At 42.2% G+C, this 20,942-nt stretch overlaps 1 protein-coding gene across 1 annotated transcript in view; it reads left to right on the forward strand.

The window, feature by feature from the left end:
- The first annotated feature begins 4,186 nt into the window (after positions 1–4,186).
- Positions 4,187–20,942, forward strand: part of LOC125884150 (gastrula zinc finger protein XlCGF57.1-like) — a 561,995-nt gene continuing 545,239 nt past the window's right edge. Inside the window, exons 1-3 of the mRNA XM_049568957.1 lie at positions 4,187–4,444; positions 6,122–6,514; positions 16,186–16,578. Of these exons, the coding sequence (XP_049424914.1) occupies positions 4,252–4,444; positions 6,122–6,514; positions 16,186–16,578 (979 nt within the window). The 5' untranslated portion in view covers positions 4,187–4,251. The remainder of the gene's footprint in view (positions 4,445–6,121; positions 6,515–16,185; positions 16,579–20,942) is intronic.

Raw genomic sequence — 20,942 nt, forward strand, 5'->3', positions numbered from 1 at the left:
GCTAATAATGTACGAATGTTTATTAAATGCACATTAGTTTCACAGAAAAGATTAAGAAATACCACTAAGCATCAGCACACTGCTAACTGTAGCCTCAGTTTGTGCCTCATACAGATCTGCTGGTAAAGTTAACTTAGCGTTAGCAAGCTTGATAAAAGACGGCAGAGAGGTGACGTTGTGCAAATAAATGAAAGATTTATTAATTTTCTGTAGCAGTAACTAACTATGCTAAAGTACAAGCTATTCAGGGCTGTCGACGATATCATTAACATGACAAACAGCAAGGCTACGGCTAACAAGTTAACGTGCTGAAACTCCTCAGACAGACAGACACACAGACACACACACATACCGGACAGCCTCTCAGTCCTTAGCCGCTAACATTAGCTCATGTACAACACAGGTACCACACAGAAACTTTTACAAAGGGTCATAATGTGCTTGTAGTGACTGTCAAATCGCCAGTGAAAGTTGTTTACACTGCGGACATGGAGAGCAGCTGTTAGTGCCTGCTCTCATGGGACAAAGATCCTCTGAGAAACTGGGACAAACTGGGAGGCAAAGTTCCTCTTTGAGGAAGAGGGTTCACTTTGCTGCAGGGTTCACCAAAACGTTTTTTTTTTCTTTTAATAAATTGAACACACATTAAAGAACATGCTTCAGAGGTTTTACGGGTTCACAAAGACAGTGCATGTGGAACTCTTCATTGGCTGTTTTTCTCCTTAGCAGTAGTAGTATGAGTCATGGGGTGGATAACTGATCAAGAGCTTGCTGCTGTCCCCGTCCACAGTCCCCAGACTCCTTTGATAGAAACAGCACTTTTTTCTACCTAGCTCCCATGCCGTTTTTAGTCTCTTTTGGGTCTGCCTGTATCATTCTGTGTCCCCTCTTGAAATTCAGAGGTTTTACGGGTTCACAAAGACAGTGCATGTGGAACTCTTCGTTGGCTGTTTTTCTCCTTAGCAGCAGTAGTATGAATCATGGGGTGGATAACTGATCAAGAGCTCCAATCAGAGCTGATCTGATTGGAGGCTGGGGAGCATCACATCCAGCTCCCAGTCCATCAGCAGTGACGCCCCCCAGGGGTGTGTCCTCTCCCCACTGCTTTTCGACCTGCATACCAATGACTGCACCTCAGGGGACCCTTCTACGAAACTCCTGAAATTTGCGGACGACACTACGGTCATCGGTCTAATCCGAGACTGTGATGAGTCTGCATACAGACAGGAGGTGGTGGTCTGAACCACCTGAAGCTGAACCCACTCAAGACTGTGAAGATGACAATGGACTTCAGGAGAAGCCCCCCAACACTGCCCCGCCTCACCATCCTCAACAGCACAGTGTCTACTGTGGACACCTTCAGGTTTCTCGGTACCACAATCTCTCGGGACATGAAGTGGACCTCCCACATAGACACTGTCTGGAAAAAGGCCCAGCAGAGGCTGTACTTCCTGTGAAAGCTCAGGAAGCTCAACCTGCCTCAGGAAGTGCTGATCATGGATCTGACACCAAACTGGACAGGAACAGACTGAAACGAACAATCAACTCAACTCAACTCAACTCAACTCAACTCAAACTTTATTTATAAAGCACATTTAAAACAACCAAGGTTGACCAAAGTGCTGAACAGGTCAATAGAAATAAACAAGCAAATACAATGAGGCAACCAATAGTACACCACAATAAAACCATAAGATACATAAAATACAATAAAATAAAATACAAGAGTTATAAAATAAGATAAAAATAAGATAAAATGTTTGGGTGTCCAGCTCAACCTGAGTTAAAAGCCTGAGAGAAGAAGTGGGTTCTAAGAAAAGACTTAAAAACCTCTAGGGTCTGGGCAGACCTAATGTGCAGGGGCAGGCTATTCCAGAGCCTTGGGGCAGCCGCCTCTGGTCTTCAGCCTAGTCCTAGGAGTAGCCAGTAATAGCTGACTGGCTGATCTCAAGGCTCTGGAGAGAGCATGAAAGTGCAGGAGTTCAGTTAAATAAGGGGGTGCCAGCCCATTTAGAGCTTTAAAAACAATCAATAAAATCTTAAAATCAATTCTAAAACGCACTGGAAGCCAGTGAAGTGAGGCCAAGATTGCTGTGATGTGTTCGCGTTTACGCTTTCCAGCGAGGAGGCGGGCTGCTGCGTTCTGGACAAGCTGTAGACAGTGTAGCAGTGACTTGTCAATACCGACATAAAGTGAGTTACAGTAGTCCAGACATGAGGTTATAAAAGCATGGATTACCCTCTCTAGATTTTGGGGGGAGAGATAGCCCTTTACTTTAGCTAAAAGCCTGAGTTGATAAAAGCTGGTTTGTATTACTGATCTAATTTGTTTATCGAATTTCAAAGCACTGTCAAAGGTCACACCGAGATTTTTAACAGAGGAACGGATCTTAGGAGTGAAGGGGCCCAGAAAATCAGCGGAGTAATCGGAGGGGTCACATCCAAACATAATTATCTCGGTTTTATCCTCATTGAGATTTAAAAAGTTAGTGTCCATCCAGGATTTGACATCTTTTAAACATTCTGGCAGTGGCTGTACAGAATCCTTGCTAATGGATTTAAGGGGCAGATAGATCTGTACATCATCTGCAAAACAGTGAAAAGCTATGTTGTGTCTCTTAAAAATCAATCCTAATGGCAGTATGTAGAGCAAGAAGAGGCTGGGGCCCAAAATGGAGCCTTGGGGGACACCGGAGGTGAGAGGAGCCATAGCTGAGTTGAATTCCCCTAAATTAACTGAAAAGCTCCGATCAGTGAGGTAGGACTGAAACCACAGAAGGGCAGTACCTGTAATACCTACCCACTGTTCCAGGCGAGACAGGAGGATCCTATGATCCACTGTATCAAAGGCTGCTGACACGTCAAGCAGCACCAGAACAGCAGAGTTACATGAATCAACAGTTGACAAAAGATTGTTAAAAACCCTCAAAAGTGCTGTTTCAGCGCTGTGGTGTGGTTTAAAGCCAGACTGGAACTTCTCATACATGTCATGGGCCACTAGGAATGATGGCAGCTGAGTAAGACCAATCAGGTGTGGAGAGAGGATTACTGGTACTAATCATCCCTCCATCAAGGACCTGTACACGTCAAGGGTCAGGAAACGGGCAAGAAACATCAGTGTAGACTCCTCACACCCCGGACACAATCTGTTTAAACTCCTCCCCTCCGGTATGCGCTACAGAGCATTGTTCACCAAAACCACCTGTCACAAAGACAGTTTCTTCCCCCAGGCTGTCGCTCTGGTGAACTTCTTAACAGTCACAGAGCGGCAGGTCAAACAATACTGCATCCTTGAATATTATATATATTTGTTTATATTTGATGTATAGTTGTATATTTTTTAAATATTGTATATTCTGTATATTCCACTTCTTACCTAAATTTGAGTACTTATGTCAATTCTGGTACACTGAGAGCGAGTCTACCAGAGTCAAATTCCGGCGAATAAAGCTGATTCTGATTTTGTGTCCCTCTGTATCATTCTGTGTCCCCTTTTGAAATTCTGAGTTTTTACGGGTTCCTGAACACAACACAGGCAGAACTCTTCTTGAGTCAATCAACATCTCCCAATGGTTGGATCAACTAACACAGCAGATAACAATGGAGCAACACTCAGCTCTGAAAAGTTATACTGATGGATTATGTGTGAAAGGTCTGATTGTATTTCCTCAATGTTACACTTATGGACTATCTGTGTAAACTGCCCATCAAGATGTTAAAGGTTGGACTGAACCATTCTGATGTTATACTTATGGATTCCCTGTGTAAACTGTTGATTAATATTTAGTGATCTGAATTATGTGTATATGTGAACATGGTCTGTGTGGATTTTATAATTGTCTTTCTTTTCTTCCATCTTTGTAATATGTTACTGAGTTAACTAATGGAGTATGGTATACAATGGAAAGTGCCTCGATTAAGCCCTCTGGGGGCTTTTTTCCATCTCTACATCATGTTTCTGTTGCTCATGTACTACTTTTTTATGCAAATGTGAAAACAAATAAACTAATAATCAACTGCAACAGTTCAATAAAAGTCATTCTTTCAAATCGTGTATTTTAATCATTTATCCTGCTGTACGTGGTTTGCTGAGTAAGCCTGTGATTTCATGAACAATTCTGGGCTTTTATTTTGAAGCCCATGAACTCATCTCTACATCTCTCTGTCGCGAACGTCACACTGAACAAGATGGCGTCTGTTGGAAACGTGTGTTAGCAGAGTGTCTTTGTTGTGTTTTTTTAAAGTGTGAACATGTCTAAAGTCCAAATGCTGAGAGCGTTGGTGAAGCAGCGACTAACTGCGGCTGCTGAAGAGATATTTGGGCTGGTTGAAAGAACGATAGCAGAGTACGAGGAGGAACTTTGTCGATCAAAAGAGGAGAACGAGCGACAACGGAAACTACTGGACGCTGTTTTCAACCCTCAGCTTCGGTTACACAGAGCAGGTTTGTTCATTAAACATTACAAGTTCATTATTAATAACATAACTGCAGCTTTGTTCAATAAATATTCAGTCTGTCGACGTTTATACGCCGCGTTAGCTTCTCTGGTGTCGTTAGCTTCTCTGGTGCCGTTAGCTTCTCTGGTGTCGTTAGCTTCTCTGGTGCCGTTAGCTTCTCTGGTGTCGTTAGCTTCTGTGGTGTCGTTAGCTTCTCTGGTGCCGTTAGCTTCTGTGGTGTCGTTAGCTTCTCTGGTGCCGTTAGCTTCTCTGGTGCCGTTAGCTTTTCTGGTGCCGTTAGCTTTTCTGGTTAGCTTCTCTGGTGTCTTTTTTTTTTTTTTTTTTTTTTTTAATTTTATATACTTTTATTAATCCCCGAGGGAAAATTCAATTTTTCACTCTGTTGTCAATTACACACAGGTCCGAACACACACATGCACAAACTGGACCTATACATGCAAGTGGAGAGATGTCAGAATGGGCTGCCCATGAGGGGCGCTCCGAGCGGTTGGGGGGTTCGGTGCCTTGCTCAGGGGCACCTCGGCAGTGCCCAGGAGGTGAACTGGCATCTCTCCAGCTACCAGTCCACGCGCCATATTTTGGTCCGGACGGGGACTTGAACGGGCGACCCTCCGGTTCCCAACCCAAGTCCCTATGGACTGAGCTACTGTTTGGAGGCGCATTACGTCGATAAGAAAACGCTGCAGTGGTAAAATTAGGTATGCTAGTCCATACCCGGGGATGTGTTATGTGCAGAGGAATGAGAATGAGAGGCAAAATCTGTTTTATTAAGGGTAAAGGTTTGCAGATGTTAAATAAAAGTGATATCCTGTGCCTGGCTGTTTGTTTAGAACAGAGAGCGCACCTATTTTTAGAGTTGTTTGGTCAGGGTTTGTGCATCTGCAGGTTGCATATGGCGTACCTGTAAACAATGCACACTGTATTTAGAAACATGCTTTATGACAAAATACGTGGAGCATAGTTTTGGCTGACGGCACGGAGGCACACGCATTCGCGGGGCCGTGCGTGGGCACACAGGTACATACATACACACACAACACGGAGAAACAATGAAAGAAACAGTGCAAAGTGCACAGCGCAATGTTTAGTTTGTGCTTGAAATTGCATGTCCCAGCCATAAACTGTGGTCCGAGCGCAGGTGTTTTCCAAGTCTCCGTGCATGCGTAGCTCGCGCTGCTAATGGAGATCACAGTATGATTGGGTAGTGGGAAAAAAACGCAAATATAAACAGTAGAAATGTGGGGAAAATGCAAAAACGTCATCGTGGCTGTCTGCACATGACCAAGATGAAAGCATATGTGCAAGTTCAGAGAAACAGGTCAAAGCAGTGAGGAGGAAAACGGATTACGACAGACAGACGGAAGGACGGAGGGTCAGAGGTTTCTCCATTTAATAGTAGGATAATTAGAGGCATCGATTCGGTTTGATATTTGGCTTTAAATCAAATCGATTGTAAAATTTTCAAACCAGCACAAACCTAGACTCCAGTCTTGATGGCTGTGGCAAACGTTGTTGTGCGACGTATAGTTTAATTAACTTTTTGCATTTTACATTACATATACAAATACATTTTTAACAACATAAATCAAAAGGCTCAGTAGTTTGCCAAGTTAAGCTTTTAACCGTGTGTGTCTGTATGTGTTTGTGTATGTGTTTCCTGCAGACGTCCAGCAGCTGTCGGTGGTTAAAGAAGAGGTTCCACCTGAGCAGCAGGAGTGGAGCTCCAGTGTGGACCAGGAGGACCCAGAGCCTCCACACATTAAAGAGGAACAGGAGGAACTCTGGATCACTCAGGAGGGAGAGCAGCTTCAAGGGCTGGAGGAGGATGATATCACCAAGTTCACATCCACTCCTGTCCCTGTGAAGAGTGAAGATGATGAAGAGAAACCTCAGTCCTCACAGCTTCATCAAAGACACACTGAACAGATGGAAACAGAAGCAGAGGGAGAGGACTGTGGAGGAGCAGAACCAGCCAGGAGCTCAGATCCAGATACACATTTACAATATGAGACTGATGACAGTGATGATTGGACGGAAACCAGAGAACCTCAGTCAGGTATCTGTCAAGTCACACATTTGCTTGTCTTAAGCAAGTCTCAAGTTTTAACCTTCAAGTCTCAAGCAAGTCCCAAGTCACTGTGGTTAGAATCAAGCAAGTCAGGTCAAGTCCTTGGGATGAGTCAAGCAAGTTGAGTCTGAATTGGATATTGGACAGACTCTGTGTTTTTTGTAGAGAAGAGATGAACTCTCACCTCTGCCAGGGGTTTTTCATCTTATGCAGCAAACAGCACCAGCAGGGCACTGTGGCTTGTTTGTGTAGTGTTTGATTCCAGCCACTTATATCCCTTTTCAACAGACATGGGCTGGCTTGGTTTGACTTTGCTTGTCTCTCTGTATGTGTGTATGTGTATCATTTGAGAGATTGTGACCTGGGACTTTGAGGTGCAGGTGGATGTTGTTCTATAGTGTGTAGGCTAGCTGTATTCTGTCTGTTGGCTCAAATCAGGAAAAAAGTAAATTTTTTGTTCATTGAACCGTGAGGAGAAGAGGAGAAGAGAGAAGGAGAGGAGGATGGTGCTGTAAGATCAGGTCACATTACTGTATATCGTTCAGGAATATGTTTGAGTTTGGAGTGTTCAAACATGCTGAAGTTTTTGGATATTGGAAATTATGGACATTTCATCTAGGCTACAGTGGGTTGCATGTCATATTTGTGGGATTTGATTCAAAGTGACAGTCGCTGAATGAAAACATAATGCTCAGCAGTCAGACAGGAGTCAGGTTAATCTCCAGGGCTGGTACCTGCGGTTATTCCACAGGCTAGTTAATAACATGTCGGGCAGGAAATCCAAAGTGTGGGATCATTTTGAGAAGGTGAAGGCGAACCCAAGGTGATATGTAAACTCATCTTCATTGGTCGACTACAAACATGACGCATCATCTGTCAGTAGCTACATGCCCGTTAGCCACTTAGCACAATCATTACTGCTTTGCAGACAGTGTCATTAACAGACGGCTCCGAGGGCAGCAGCTACCTTTTCTCCCTCTTGTGTACAGTCACTGTCTGTCTCATTGTCCTTCATCTCGTGTGATAAGGTATCACTGACGAGATTTCTCTGTTCGGATGAAAGGTGGACTAAGTGAGAGAACCGCGGGTCCAGAAAGGCTGCTTTATTGAGAAGCATCCACTTGCTGCTCTCTTCACTGTAGTGCATTTTCAGATTGGCCACCATCCAGCCTGTGAAAATAATAAAATAAATTTAGCCCTATATCACACACTATTTTAAAATTTAAAACTGCATTTACAGTCAGGTCCATAATTATTTGGACAATGATGGAGTTGTCATCATTTTGGCTCTGTACACCACCACAATGGGTTTTAAATGAAACTATGAATACCTGCTTAAAGTGCAGAGTCTCAGCTTTCATTTAAGGCTTTTTTCAAAAATTTAGCATAAACCGTGTAGGAATTACAACCATTTCTTCACACAGTCCCCCAACTTTAAGGGTTCATAAGTTTTTGGACAAACTAATATAATCATCAATTAGACAGTCAGTTTTAAGACTTGGTTGCATATCCTTTCAGTCGATGACTGCCTGAAGTGTTGGACACATAGACATCACCAGATGCTGGGTTTCTTCCCTGGTGATGGTCTGCCAGCCCTTTACTGAATTTGAGGCCATGACACCGCTGGACCTGCTGCTGCTGCTGCTGCTTGCAGAAGTTGTGAAGTTGTGGGGCCTTTTTGGGAACCAGCTCACTTGATGCGTGGCTTGCCATCTTTTCTTCTCTTTCTCACGTCTGAGCTGTCACGTGACAACATCACATCCAAAAACTTTATCAAATGTCATCTCCCGATAACAGTTTAGGGCAGTTATAAGAGAAACATTATAGCTTATTATTAGTTTTAAATTGTAATAGTATTAAATTGAAATCTCAACCACACACAGAGGTGCTGGACAAGCACTCATTATTTAGGCATTAAATAAATTATATTTAATATTATATCAGGCCCCTATAGGCCTATATGTGCGGCAGATTTTTTTTAATGACAGTTATGAAAATGATACCGTTGCAATTTTATATACGGCGGGATGCCTTATTATTGTAATATCGCCCAATCCTAGTTTCAGTGTGTCTTTTTACAAAGAAACAGCCTTGTCTTTGTGCGTGACTTTGCCATCTGTGGTGTAGAACCCAAAATACTTCCACACACTGCTTCTCAGATGTTTTGGTGTCGCGGTTGTCCGCTCAGGGCGGCTTTGCTCGCTATTGTCCTCCATTTTCATAGCAAAATAACACATTAAGACTTCCGGTATGGCGACCGAGTGAAGCAGACGCACAGAGAGCAGCACCTGAGCAATTTATTCAATCTTTGATTCTCACACCGACAGTAAACCTCATTTATACCCAACTCAGTGTTGTAACAATGGACTGCGATCTGAAATGTCCTCTAGCAGAAAAACAGGCGGCCAGAACCAGAAAGGAAAAAATTTCTGACACGCTTCCAGCGGCTAAGCTAACAATGGCCACCTCAGCTACTTCGGCGGAGGCTCTGACCATTGCCGACCTGGTGGCCGAATTGGACAAGAACAGAGCAGCGATTACAGCTGAGATACAAGCCTCACTCTCTCCAATCCAAACAACTTTGAACACAGTTCGACTCAAGGTGGAAGACTTCGGCCCTCGTATGACTGAAATGGAAAACGCACTCTCTGACCATAGTGACAGGCTGACCAGCCTTGAAACGCAGGTTAAACAACTCCAGTCTGAAAATATATATCTTAAAAACAAGACAGAAGACCTGAAAATCGCTCTCGTCGTAACAATCTGAGGGTGGTTGGCCTGCCTGAGGACTGCGAGGGACACGTAGCCACGGATTTTATGTCCAAATTCCTCGTTGACATATTACAAGATGACACATTTACCACCTTACCAGAGTTTGACAGGGCGCACCGTACGCTGAGACCCAAGCCGGGCACAGGTGAGCAGCCCCGACCTATGATCATCCGCTTCCTACGCTATAAATAGAAGGAGCAGGTACTTGCCACAGCGAGGAAGCGAGGACAACTTGTTTATCAGGGCCATAAGATCTTCATCTTTCCTGACATGAGCAATGACCTTGCCAAGAAGTGCGCCGCGTTCAAGGAAATCAAATCCAAACTTTACAAGAGTGGCGTCAAGTTCACTCTCCGTCATCCAGCTGTACTCACAGTCAGGCATCAGGACACCGAGTACAAGTTCCACACAGCAGAAGAGGCCGAAGAATTTTACAACCGGCACCTGGCAAATTTATCAGAATAACGGTAATGGGCAAGTAGCGGTGGATATTGATTTATTCACTGTAACGTTACTTTTTGACTCCCGAGACTCACATCATACCTCTTGAAACTTGTGATTTTGGATTATAGACTAATATGCCTGCCTTCGATTATGGATGCGTGTGTCAGTCATCGGATCTTGGATATTATGATGGGACCCTTTTTTTCCATCTCTCTGTTTTTTCCTGTTTGTTTGTTTGTTTCTTAACCATGGCGGTGCATGTTCCTACTCCATAGGATTCATCTTTTGGAGCTGATTGATTTGTTCACTGACTGTCGATGCCTGCTTTGGATTTAATGGCTTTTCCCAGACTTTGCTCACACTAAAATCCGGACAGCAGAACTTCATGAAGGTATTGATGCAGCGTTTCTTTGTGATGCCTGTAAGAGTGCAACTGTCCGTGCATACAGTATGTCACTTCTCTTTTGATTTTATAATTAACCCTGTGGTTTATGTTGTTTCATGCTGGTTAGAGTAAGCAGTAAATATAATTTATGGGTTAATACTTCTATTATGAAAGGATAATGCTCCCTGATCATCCTGTTTATTTTAGTAGGCTATTATTACTTTTATCCTTATTTGCTTTCTCCGGCACTCCGGTGATCCTGTCGGTGTGTGTTAATTGCCACAAGCTTAGCGGTACTCTCTGTTTTAAGGATTGAAGGTTAGAGCTTCCACTCTCACTTAGTTATCCCGGAGGAGCTTCATTATATTATTGATGCAGTGTTTATTTGTGATATTTTTGTTAGAGCGCAACTGCGCATGCATATAGCGCATACTGTCTTATGACTTTATAATTAACCCTGTGGTTTATGTTGTTTCATGCTGGTTAGACTAAATGGGAAAGTGAACTTTTGGGTTAAAAGCTGCTCTGTATTATGAAAGGTTAATTATCCTGTTATTTTCATTATTTTCTTTACCCGACATCCCGGTGTTTCTGTCAGTGTGAGTTTAAATACATTATTTATATACAAGCTCAGCAGCACTCTCTGTCCTAAGGATAGAAGGTTAGTGCTTTCACTTAGTTATCCCGGAGTTTGGTAAGTAGTTTTACCTGCGGCTCATCATGGGTAGAAAGGTGAGCATAGATGGGGGGTGGGGGGATAGAGAGGGTGGGAGGGGTGGTTCCTGCTTATTATGGTTTGTTTTTGTTTTCGTTCTTTACGCTTGGTGTTTTTGTTCACCTTTTATTTTTCATCTCCTATTCCTGTACTCAAGTCAGCATGCTTGCCTTTCCTGTAACATTGAACTAGTCTTGCTCATGGCAAACTATTCTACCACTAAACTTTGTAATGACAAATAATCGAAACGGAGTGGTAGGTGGGAGAGGCTCTGTCAAGATTGTTTCCTGGAATGTGGGAGGACTGAACGGTCCTGTGAAACGGGCTAGAATGTTTTCTCACCTGAAACATTTAAATGCAGATATCACGTTTTTACAAGAAACACATCTACGCACTACAGACCATAAAAGACTTAGTGGCCCTGGATAGGTCACATTTTTCATTCTACGTTCAACCTTAAAACAAGAGGCACAGCCATCCTGATGAATAAAAAAGTTAATTTTATCCATTCTAGTACTGTATGTGACCCCAGTGGGCAATTCATTATAGTTACCGGCTCTCTTTACCAAATTCCAGTTGTTCTTGTCTCTGTATACGCCCCAAATTGGGATGATGTAGAATTCATGAAGAAACTCGTATTGCTAATCCCTGATCTACACACCCACAAGTTAATATTTGGAGGAGACATAAACTGCGTGATGGACCCCTGTCTAGACAGATCCAGCTCTAAAACAGCTATGCAATCCAAGATGTCACAAGCTTTGGCTGCTTTTATGGCTCAGTGTGGCAGTGTTGACCCCTGGAGAATCTCTCATCCTACTGCCAGGCAATATTCCTTTTATTCACATGCCCATAACTCTTATTCGCGTATAGGTTATTTTTTCATAGATAAGACACTTCTCCGCTTTGTAAAATCAGTTGAATACTCCTCTATTGTTAACTCTGACCACTCACCTATGATACTTGATTTACAATTTGAAGCCCAACATAGAGAGTGCCGTACCTGGAGACTGGATTCCACACTTCTGTCTGACGGTGAATTCTGTAAGCGTATCAGTCAGTCAATTGACTCTTTCATACAAACCAACAAAAATGAATATACTAGCCCATCGCTATTATGAGAAACACTCAAGGCCTTTCTCAGGGGTGAAATAATCTCATATACCGCTCACATTAATAAGACGCGGAAAAGGCGACTGGGAGAACTCTCAGAAGCGATAGCAGATGTGGACCGCCGATGTTCCATGCTGCAGTCTCCAGAGCTGCTCAAGGAGAGACTTGCTCTCCAGACCGAGTTCAACCTCTTGTCCACTAGAGACGCAGAGAAGATGCTACTTAAAGCCAGGGAATTGTTGTATGAACATGGAGATAAGGCTGGTCGCCTTCTTGCGCATCGGCTTAAGAGCAGGACAGCCTCACAACAAATATCCGAAATTATAAATGATTTAGGTTTACCGACAACGAGCCCTGATGAAATTAACAGGACTTTCGAAACATACTACTCTAATCTATATAAATCCAACTCGCCTGATGATGATGTTGAAATTCAAAATTTCTTCAATGGACTCAGTATTCCCAAATTAACAATTGAACATCAGGAAAAACTGGAGAAACCGCCAACCCTCAGTGAAGTAATTAATGCCATTAAGTCAATGCAGAGCGGGAAGTCCCCAGGGCCGGACGGCTACCCCGCAGAATTTTATAAGAAGTTCTCTAATCAGTTAGCACCACTGCTTCTAGAGATGTACGAGAACTCTCTCCAAAATGGTAAATTACCACCGACGCTCAACCAAGCATCGATATCACTAATCCTCAAAAAGGATAAAGATCCTAAATTATGTTCCTCCTATCGACCTATTTCTCTCCTTAATGTAGATGATAAACTCCTCGCTAAGGCCTTAGCTTGTAGAATTGAAACTGTTTTACCCTCTATTATCTCAACGGACCAAACAGGGTTTATTAAAAATCGCCATTCATATACAAACATACGGAGACTTCTCAACATCATTCACTCCCCGGCACATCTTTCTAGCTCAGAGATGGTTATTTCGCTTGACGCAGAAAAAGCTTTCGACCGGGTTGAGTGGGGTCATCTATTTTTTACACTGAACCAATTTGGATTTGGAGAAAAATTTATTTCCTGGATACGCTTACTATATTCTTCACCACAAGCTTGTGTATGTACCAATGCTCAACGATCACAGTTCTTCCCACTCATGCGCGGCACGCGACAGGGATGCCTGATGTCCCCCTCCTTTTTGCTGTTACTATTGAACCCTTATCAATTGCTCTTAAAGATAATACAATGTTCTCAGGTGTAAGTAGAGGCGGAATCGAGCACAAGGTGTCCTTGTATGCAGATGACCTGCTCCTTTATGTTTCCAACCCAGTAGTGTCCATTCCACATATTTTATCTACTCTGAAATCCTTTGGCACCTTCTCTGGGTACAAATTAAATATACAGAAAAGCGAATGCTTTCCTATTAACCAGTTAGCCTGTGAAATACCACAATCTAATATACCCTTCAAACTATCCACAACTAGGTTTAAATACTTAGGAATCATTATCACTAGCTCCATCCTCTCTCTTCAAGAGGAAAATTTTGCATCTTTGTCAATCAAGGTAAAGTCAGATCTACAAAGATGGAGCAACCTACCTCTTTCTTTTATAAGTAGAGTACAATCTATTAAAATGAACATGCTTCCAAAATATTTATACTTATTCCAATGTCTACCTATTTTCTTACCTAAATGCTTTTTTTGTCAATTGGATTCAATGATTTTAAATTTTATATGGGGAGGTAAAAATCCAAGCATTCATAAATCCCTCCTCCAGAGGGGAAGATCATAGGGAGGACTCAGTTTACCCAACTTTCAGTTATATTACTGGGCAGCCAACTTACACAAAATTGCACTCTGGATCTCAGACACGGATAGCACTTGGGTTCACCTAGAAGCTAGCTCCTGTCTTTCCTCATCATTAAAAGCCTTGGTATGTAGCAGCCTTCCACTTAAACCTAGACTATACTCCACCAACCCCATGGTTATTAACACTCTGAGAATTTGGCAGCAGGTTAGACTTCAATTCGGTTGGATCTCTTTACCATTAGCTACGCCTATTTGTAACAATCAACTATTTCAACCAGCCAGGATCGATTCAAAGTTTGCTTCCTGGAGCAGACAAGACCTGTCCTGCCTAGGTGACCTCTATATTGATGGTCTCTTTGCTAGCTTTTCACAGTTATGCTCCACATTCAACCTTAAGCAGTCTGACTTGTATTGATACTTTCAAATTCGCAACTTTGTCAAATCCAACTCCTCAGTATTTCCACAAGCTCCGCCGCCCACAGGTGTTGACCATCTTCTTCCAGTTGGTGACTTATCAAAGGGACCCTTTATTTATAATCTTTTATCAAGGACAACCCCACCCCCAGTCCTGCATAAGATCAAGACTAGTTGGGAGGCTGAACTGGGCATTATCTTGACTGAGGAGTGGTGGGACGATGCATTACATGCAATAAATTCTTCCTCCTCCTGCGCAAGGCTTAGCCTCATTCAGTTTAAGGTACTTCACAGAATCCACTACAGTAAAGCCAGATTATCAAGGATTTACCCAAATCTCTCTGATACTTGTGATAGGTGCTCTCAGGCACCAGCAGACCTGTCTCATATGTTTTGGTTATGCCCAAATTTGGCAGAGTACTGGAGGTCCTTCTTTAATTTTATGTCAGAGGTACTAGAGCTGACATTAGTCCCTTCACCTCAAATTGCCATTTTCGGTATCCCCGAGGAGGGAGTTAGAATGACTGCTAAACAAATTAATGTTCTCTCCTTTGCCTCATTAATTGCCCGTCGTCGAATTCTCCTCCTGTGGAAGAGTCGCTCACCCCCCTCAAATACATCTTGGCTGCGGGACTTATTGTCATTCATAAAACTGGAAAAGATCAAATTCACCATTCGTGGTTCAACAGACAAGTTTTACAGGTATTGGCAGCCTCTCATCTCTTACTTCCAAAGAATGCAATCTATCTCACTGGACTAAAATTTCATGGTACGAATGGTTGAATAGTATTCCAGGAAGTACATGCTGACATTTATCACATTACAGTTTTTTTTTTTTGTTTTTGTTTTTTGCTGCTGTTGTTGTTTTTTGCTTGTTGCTGTTGTTTATGTTTTCTGTTGTTTGATTATCTTTCACGCTTCCTTAACATATTTATGTATTTACTAATTTTGCTGATTACTTTTGTAGTATTACTCTCTCTGTATATTGCAACTGTTTACTGGGAAAAATATGGTTGTGTAATACTATCTTGTTACACCTGCAGAAATGTTGAATAAAATTTGGTTATAAAAAAAAAAAAAATAACACATTAACATTAGCTTTGTTTAGTGGCAGGTCAGTAGAACATGCAATACGTCAACATGATAGTGAATTTTTAGAGCATCCTCTGTTGGATCACAAGACAAACTACATCAAATTGTCTGATGCACCTAGAGACTGCAGTAGTGTTGCACGGTATACCGGTACTTAAATAGTACCGCGGTACTACAGTATTCCAAACGCTACTGTAATGCATTTGGAAAATACCGGTACTTTGAAATTGATTCAATTCATTAATTTATTTAATTCATTTATGCACACAGACGCCTTCCTTGTTCCTACTGGAGCACAGATTGCGCAAGTGGTGTGTATGACAACACCTGTATCAACATTCGCAGCTGGCGCACGTGAAAAAAGACAAGAGAAAGTCTGCCTCGCAAAGGGAGACAACACGAGACAACACCAACTTGGTGAAACATTTAAGCAACCAAACCATGAAGTTCGTACCAAGGTACTTACCGAACCATGATTTTTTTGGTACCGTTACACCTCTACTATTTATTGTTCTAAATGTTTGTATCCAGAAGGACTTTTCCTTTGGAAAAAGTACCGAAAAGTATCGAAGTTCATATTGGTATCGGTACCGAAACAAAGATTTTGGTATCGTGACAACACTAGACTGCAGTCAACAGGTAATTACAGCTTGAACATGAACTTTTCACCTCAGGTCCGAAACTCGAATAAAAAGTGACAGCTCTACTATGAATAGAACCACATGCGCATTTGTGGAACTGCAGCAGTCCACAGACAATTAGTGCTAAAATTATGTCCTTGGCCAAGCTACCTCACCTCTCTGCTACTATGACATTAGCCAATGCTAGCTAATTTCGCTAACATAACATATCAGAAAAAATGGCTTTAAATGGTCCATAATGTTATCTACATTGTGTTGTTTTGTAAGGCAGTGGATACTGTGCAGTTTTTGAGGTGTGTATGTTGTGTATGTTTCCTGCTTCCTGCAGACGTCCAGCAGTTGTTGGTGGTTAAAGAAGAGGTTCCCCCTGAGCAGCAGGAGTGGAGCTCCAGTGTGGACCAGGAGGACCCAGAGCCTCCACACATTAAATGGGAACAGGAGGAACTCTGGATCAGTCAGGGGGGAGAGCAGCTTCAAGGGCTGGAGGAGGATGATATCACCAAGTTCACATCCACTTCTGTCCCTGTGAAGAGTGAAGATGATGAAGAGAAACCTCAGTCCTCACAGCTTCATCAAAGACACACTGAACAGATGGAAACAGAAGCAGAGGGAGAGGACTGTGGAGGAGCAGAACCAGCCAGGAACTCAGATCCAGATACACATTTACAACCTGAGACTGATGACAGTGATGATTGGACGGAGACCAGAGAACCTCAGTCAGGTTTAAACTGTCTGAAAAATGATCAAGTCCCTGTCAATGATTTGATTGTTGATGAGAAACGATTTAGCTGCTCTGAGTGTGGGAAACGGTTTGGTTACAGGCAATACCTGAAGATACACATGAGATCTCATACAGGTGAGAAACCATTTAGCTGCTCTGAGTGTGGGAAAAGATTTGGTCGAAGTGAAGTTCTAAAGGTCCACATGAGATCTCATACGAGGGAAAAAACATTTCGCTGCTCTGAATGTGGGAAAAGATTTGGTGACAGGAAAACTCTAAGGGTACATATGAGAGCTCATGTAGGAAAGAAATCATTTAACTGCACTGAATGTGGAAAAACATTTAGTAGTATGAGAGGTCTGAAGGTACACATGAGATCTCATACAAGAGAGAAACCATTTAGCTGCTCTGAGTGTGGGAAACGATTTGGTTACAGGCAATACCTGAAGATACACATGAGATCTCATACAGGAGAGAAACCATTTAGCTGCTCTGAGTGTGGGAAAAGATTTGGTCGAAGTGAAGTTCTAAAGGTCCACATGAGATCTCATACGAGGGAAAAAACATTTCGCTGCTCTGAGTGTGGGAAACGATTTGGTCGAAGTGAACATCTGAAGAGACATATGAGATCTCATGCAGGAGAGAAACCATTTAGCTGCTCTGAGTGTGGAAAAAGATTTGGTAGAAGTGAACATCTGAAGAGACATATGAAAGCTCATGCAGGAGAGAAACCATTTAGCTGTTCTGAGTGTGGGAAACGATTTGAGTACAGTGAAGATTTAAAGATGCACATGAGATCTCATGCAGGAGAGAAACCATTTAGCTGCTATGAGTGTGGTAACAGATTTGGTCGAAATGAACATCTGAAGAGACATATGAGTTCTCATACAGGAGAGAAACCATTTAGCTGCTCTGAGTGTGGGAAAACATTTGGTGGAAGTGATGTTCTGAAGAGACATATGAGATCTCATTCAGGAGAGAAACCATTTAGCTGCTCTGAGTGTGGGAAAAGATTTAGTCGAAGTGAAGTTCTGAAGAGACATATGAGTTGCCATTCAGGAGAGAAACCATTAAGCTGCTCTGAGTGTGCGAAAAGATTTGAGTACAGTGAAGATTTAAAGATACACATGAGATCTCATATTGGTGAGAAACCATTTTGCTGCCCTGACAGTGGGAAAGGATCCAGTGAAAGAGAATATCTGTAACAACACATGAGATTCCATACAGGAGAGAAACCATTCAGCTGCCCTAGGCGTAGGAAAAGATTTTATTACAGTCGAGATTTGAAGGTACACACAAGATCACATACTGGAGAGAACCCTTTTAGCTGCTCAATTTGTGGAAAATCATTTAGGCACAGTAGAAATTTCCATGGACACACAACAACACGTGAAGGAAGCGCACTGTGTGAGGGTGTGATAGCACTAAATGCTGCTACTGTCCATTGTTCTGATTTTGTAGTCTGTCAATCAATCAATCAATCAATTATCAACATTTTCTCTACTTGTAAAAGTTTAGCTTTTCATCATTTTGTTAATTCATCATCTCCAGTTTGCTGTAAGCTATGGTGAATAGCCGTCCAGGTGCAGGAAAAGTGTTTAAAATAAATCTGTGTTAGAGTGTTTCCTACCATCATAAACTTCAGGCAGGAGCACAGCCGGTTTAGCTCCTTTAGCTGTTGGAGCATGAATCACAGGTAGTTTCCAGAATGTCAGCACAGAAGTGCGTCTTTCACTTCTCAATGCCATGGTGTTTGTTTTTCCGTGTTAATGCTATAGAGGCCACTGTATTTGAGCCAGACTGCTGAGGCGCACAGGGGGAGCATCGTTTTTTTCCCTCCTCCATTTAAAAAAAAAAAAACAAAAAAAAAAAACTCCGGTTCAGTCGGGCTCAGACCCAGTGTTGTATGTGATGATGTCGGGCGAGCCGGTTTTGGGCTTCATGTCCCTCGGGTCATTTCGGTTTCGGGTTGAATTTTTGGGCCCGTTGAGAACTCAATTGTGGATATCATTAAGTTACTCAGTGTGGGGTAAAAAGATTCGTCTGTCAGAGATGCTCAGTTATTACAGTCCACAGCTCCTCTGCATAGTCTCTCCCTTCTTTCCTTCTCTCATCTTTTGTGCATCGGCTCTGTGAAGTCAAGGGCTGTACCTTGGGCCGATGCGGACAGGCACAGCAGGGAGGATGCTGCTAAGCGTTGCACTGTAAAATTGTAAAATTAAAAATTGAAAATAAAGTATTCAAAAAATAAATGACATGCCAGGGTGTTAATAAGATAAAAAACAGAAACACGAACGCTGTTGAGCGATCTTCATGACTCAGACTTCATTTGGAATTGTGTGTTTTCTACTTTATGCTCCCAGTTTGGAGAAGCAGACAAGAGAACTGGCACGGTTAGCACATTGATGACTAGCGGAAGACCAACGACTCATTGTGTTCTGTGAGGGAAAATTACTGATTCTTTCAGTGGAGTCTGGTTGCTGTTAGGAGAGCATCATGTAACTGCATCAGTTTACCATTGTTAAGGGCTGTCTGACAGCATGGTGAAGCTGTGAAAATATTCTAAACTGATGTGGAATTTTCATCGAGGTGATTGTATTTTTACTTTGATAGAAACAGTTAATTTTTCCTCATAGCTCCCATGCCAGTTTTGGCCATCTATAAACCAAGATGGTGCCACGGGACTTCGCTCTCTCCTACTTCTCCTGATGTTGGGATTTTTTTTTAGCACCTTTTTTGGTCACCTTCACCAGAGAGGAACTCCAACACATTGGTCAGTTCTGCACACAGACAACAGCACAGTTTCTACAGTGGACACCTTCAGGTTTCTCGGTACCACAATCTCTCGGGACATGAAGTGGACCTCCCACATAGATACTGTATGGAAGGTAGTAGGTTAGTTTTTTGTCTTTGTTTTTAAATATTTTTTTTCTTTATCTTGTTTTTCATATGTTCATATAGTTTTCATATAGTTTTCTATCTTAATTTGAGGGGAGGTCCGTTGTGTAAGCTTATAGCTTCTTGATCTCTCCTGTCACATCCTTATTTTTTTTCTATTATTTATCTGGATTCTATGTAGTTTTTACTATGTGTGCAAATAATTTAAAAAAAAAGGCCCAGCAGAGGCTGTACTTCCTGTGACAGCTCAGGAAGCTCAACCTGCCTCAGGAACTGCTGATCATGGATCTGCCACCAAACTGGACAGGAACAGACTGAAACGAACAATCAGGTGTGCAGAGAGGATTATTGGTACTAATCTTCCCTCCATCGAGGACCTGTACAGGTCAAGGGTCAGGAAATGGGCAAGAAACATCAGTGTAGACTTCTCACACCCCAAACACAATCTGTTTAAACTCCTCCCCTCTGGTATGCGCTACAGAGCATTGTTCACCAAAACCACCTGTCACAAAGACAGTTTCTTCCCCCAGGCTGTCGCTCTGGTGAGAGCACTGAGAGCAAGTCTACCAGAGTCAAATTCCTTGTATGTACACAGGTACTTGGCGAATAAAGCTGATTCTGATTCTGATTTTGTGTCCCTCTGTATCATTCTGTGTCCCCTTTCGAAATTTTGAGTTTTTACGGGTTCCCGAACACAACACAGGCAGAACTCTTCTTGAGTCAATCAACATCTCCCAATGGTTGGATCAACTAACAAAGCAGATAACAACAGAGCAACACTCAGCTCTGAAAAAAAGTTATACTGATGGATTATGTGTGAAAGGTCTGATTGTATTTCCTCAATGTTACACTTATGGATTCCCTGTGTAAACTGTTGATTAATATTTAGTGATCTGAATTTTGTGTACTTGTGTACATGGTCTGTGTGGATTTTATAATTGTCTTTCTCTTTTTCCATCTTTGTAATATTTAACTGAATTAACTAATGGATTAGTTAGTCAAAAGATGTTTTCATGGAGCATGCGCGAGTAACACGAGCTCGCTGTGGAGGCGTCTTTGTTTGGCAAACATTTTAAATAATTACTTGGTCTAAAGCTTGAATTCCCCAATGATGATGACTTAAACCTTGACTTAAATCTCAAGGGGAACATATATGACCTAAACCTACGATAGTGCCACGATGACCGACATGGAGACTGAGAAGGGCAGTGTATCTGCCAGCGTTGACTGTGGTGTTTTCTGATGCAACATGATCACAAAGTGGAGTTGTGCATGGGTGGTAGGGGTGAGGAAGATAGGGGAAAAATAAAATGAAAAAATAAAATGAAATAAAATTTAAGGAGACAGTTTTTGTGTGCCATATTATTTGGATATTTGAACTGACATCTTAATTATGCCTCCACAATATACTTGTAGGCCTATTTGAGTGTTTTTTTCCCTCCTCAACCACTTAAGGCAATCTTTTA

This window comes from Epinephelus fuscoguttatus, linkage group LG23 (genome assembly GCF_011397635.1).
Source record: "Epinephelus fuscoguttatus linkage group LG23, E.fuscoguttatus.final_Chr_v1".
In the NCBI taxonomy this organism is placed as follows: domain Eukaryota; kingdom Metazoa; phylum Chordata; class Actinopteri; order Perciformes; family Serranidae; genus Epinephelus; species Epinephelus fuscoguttatus.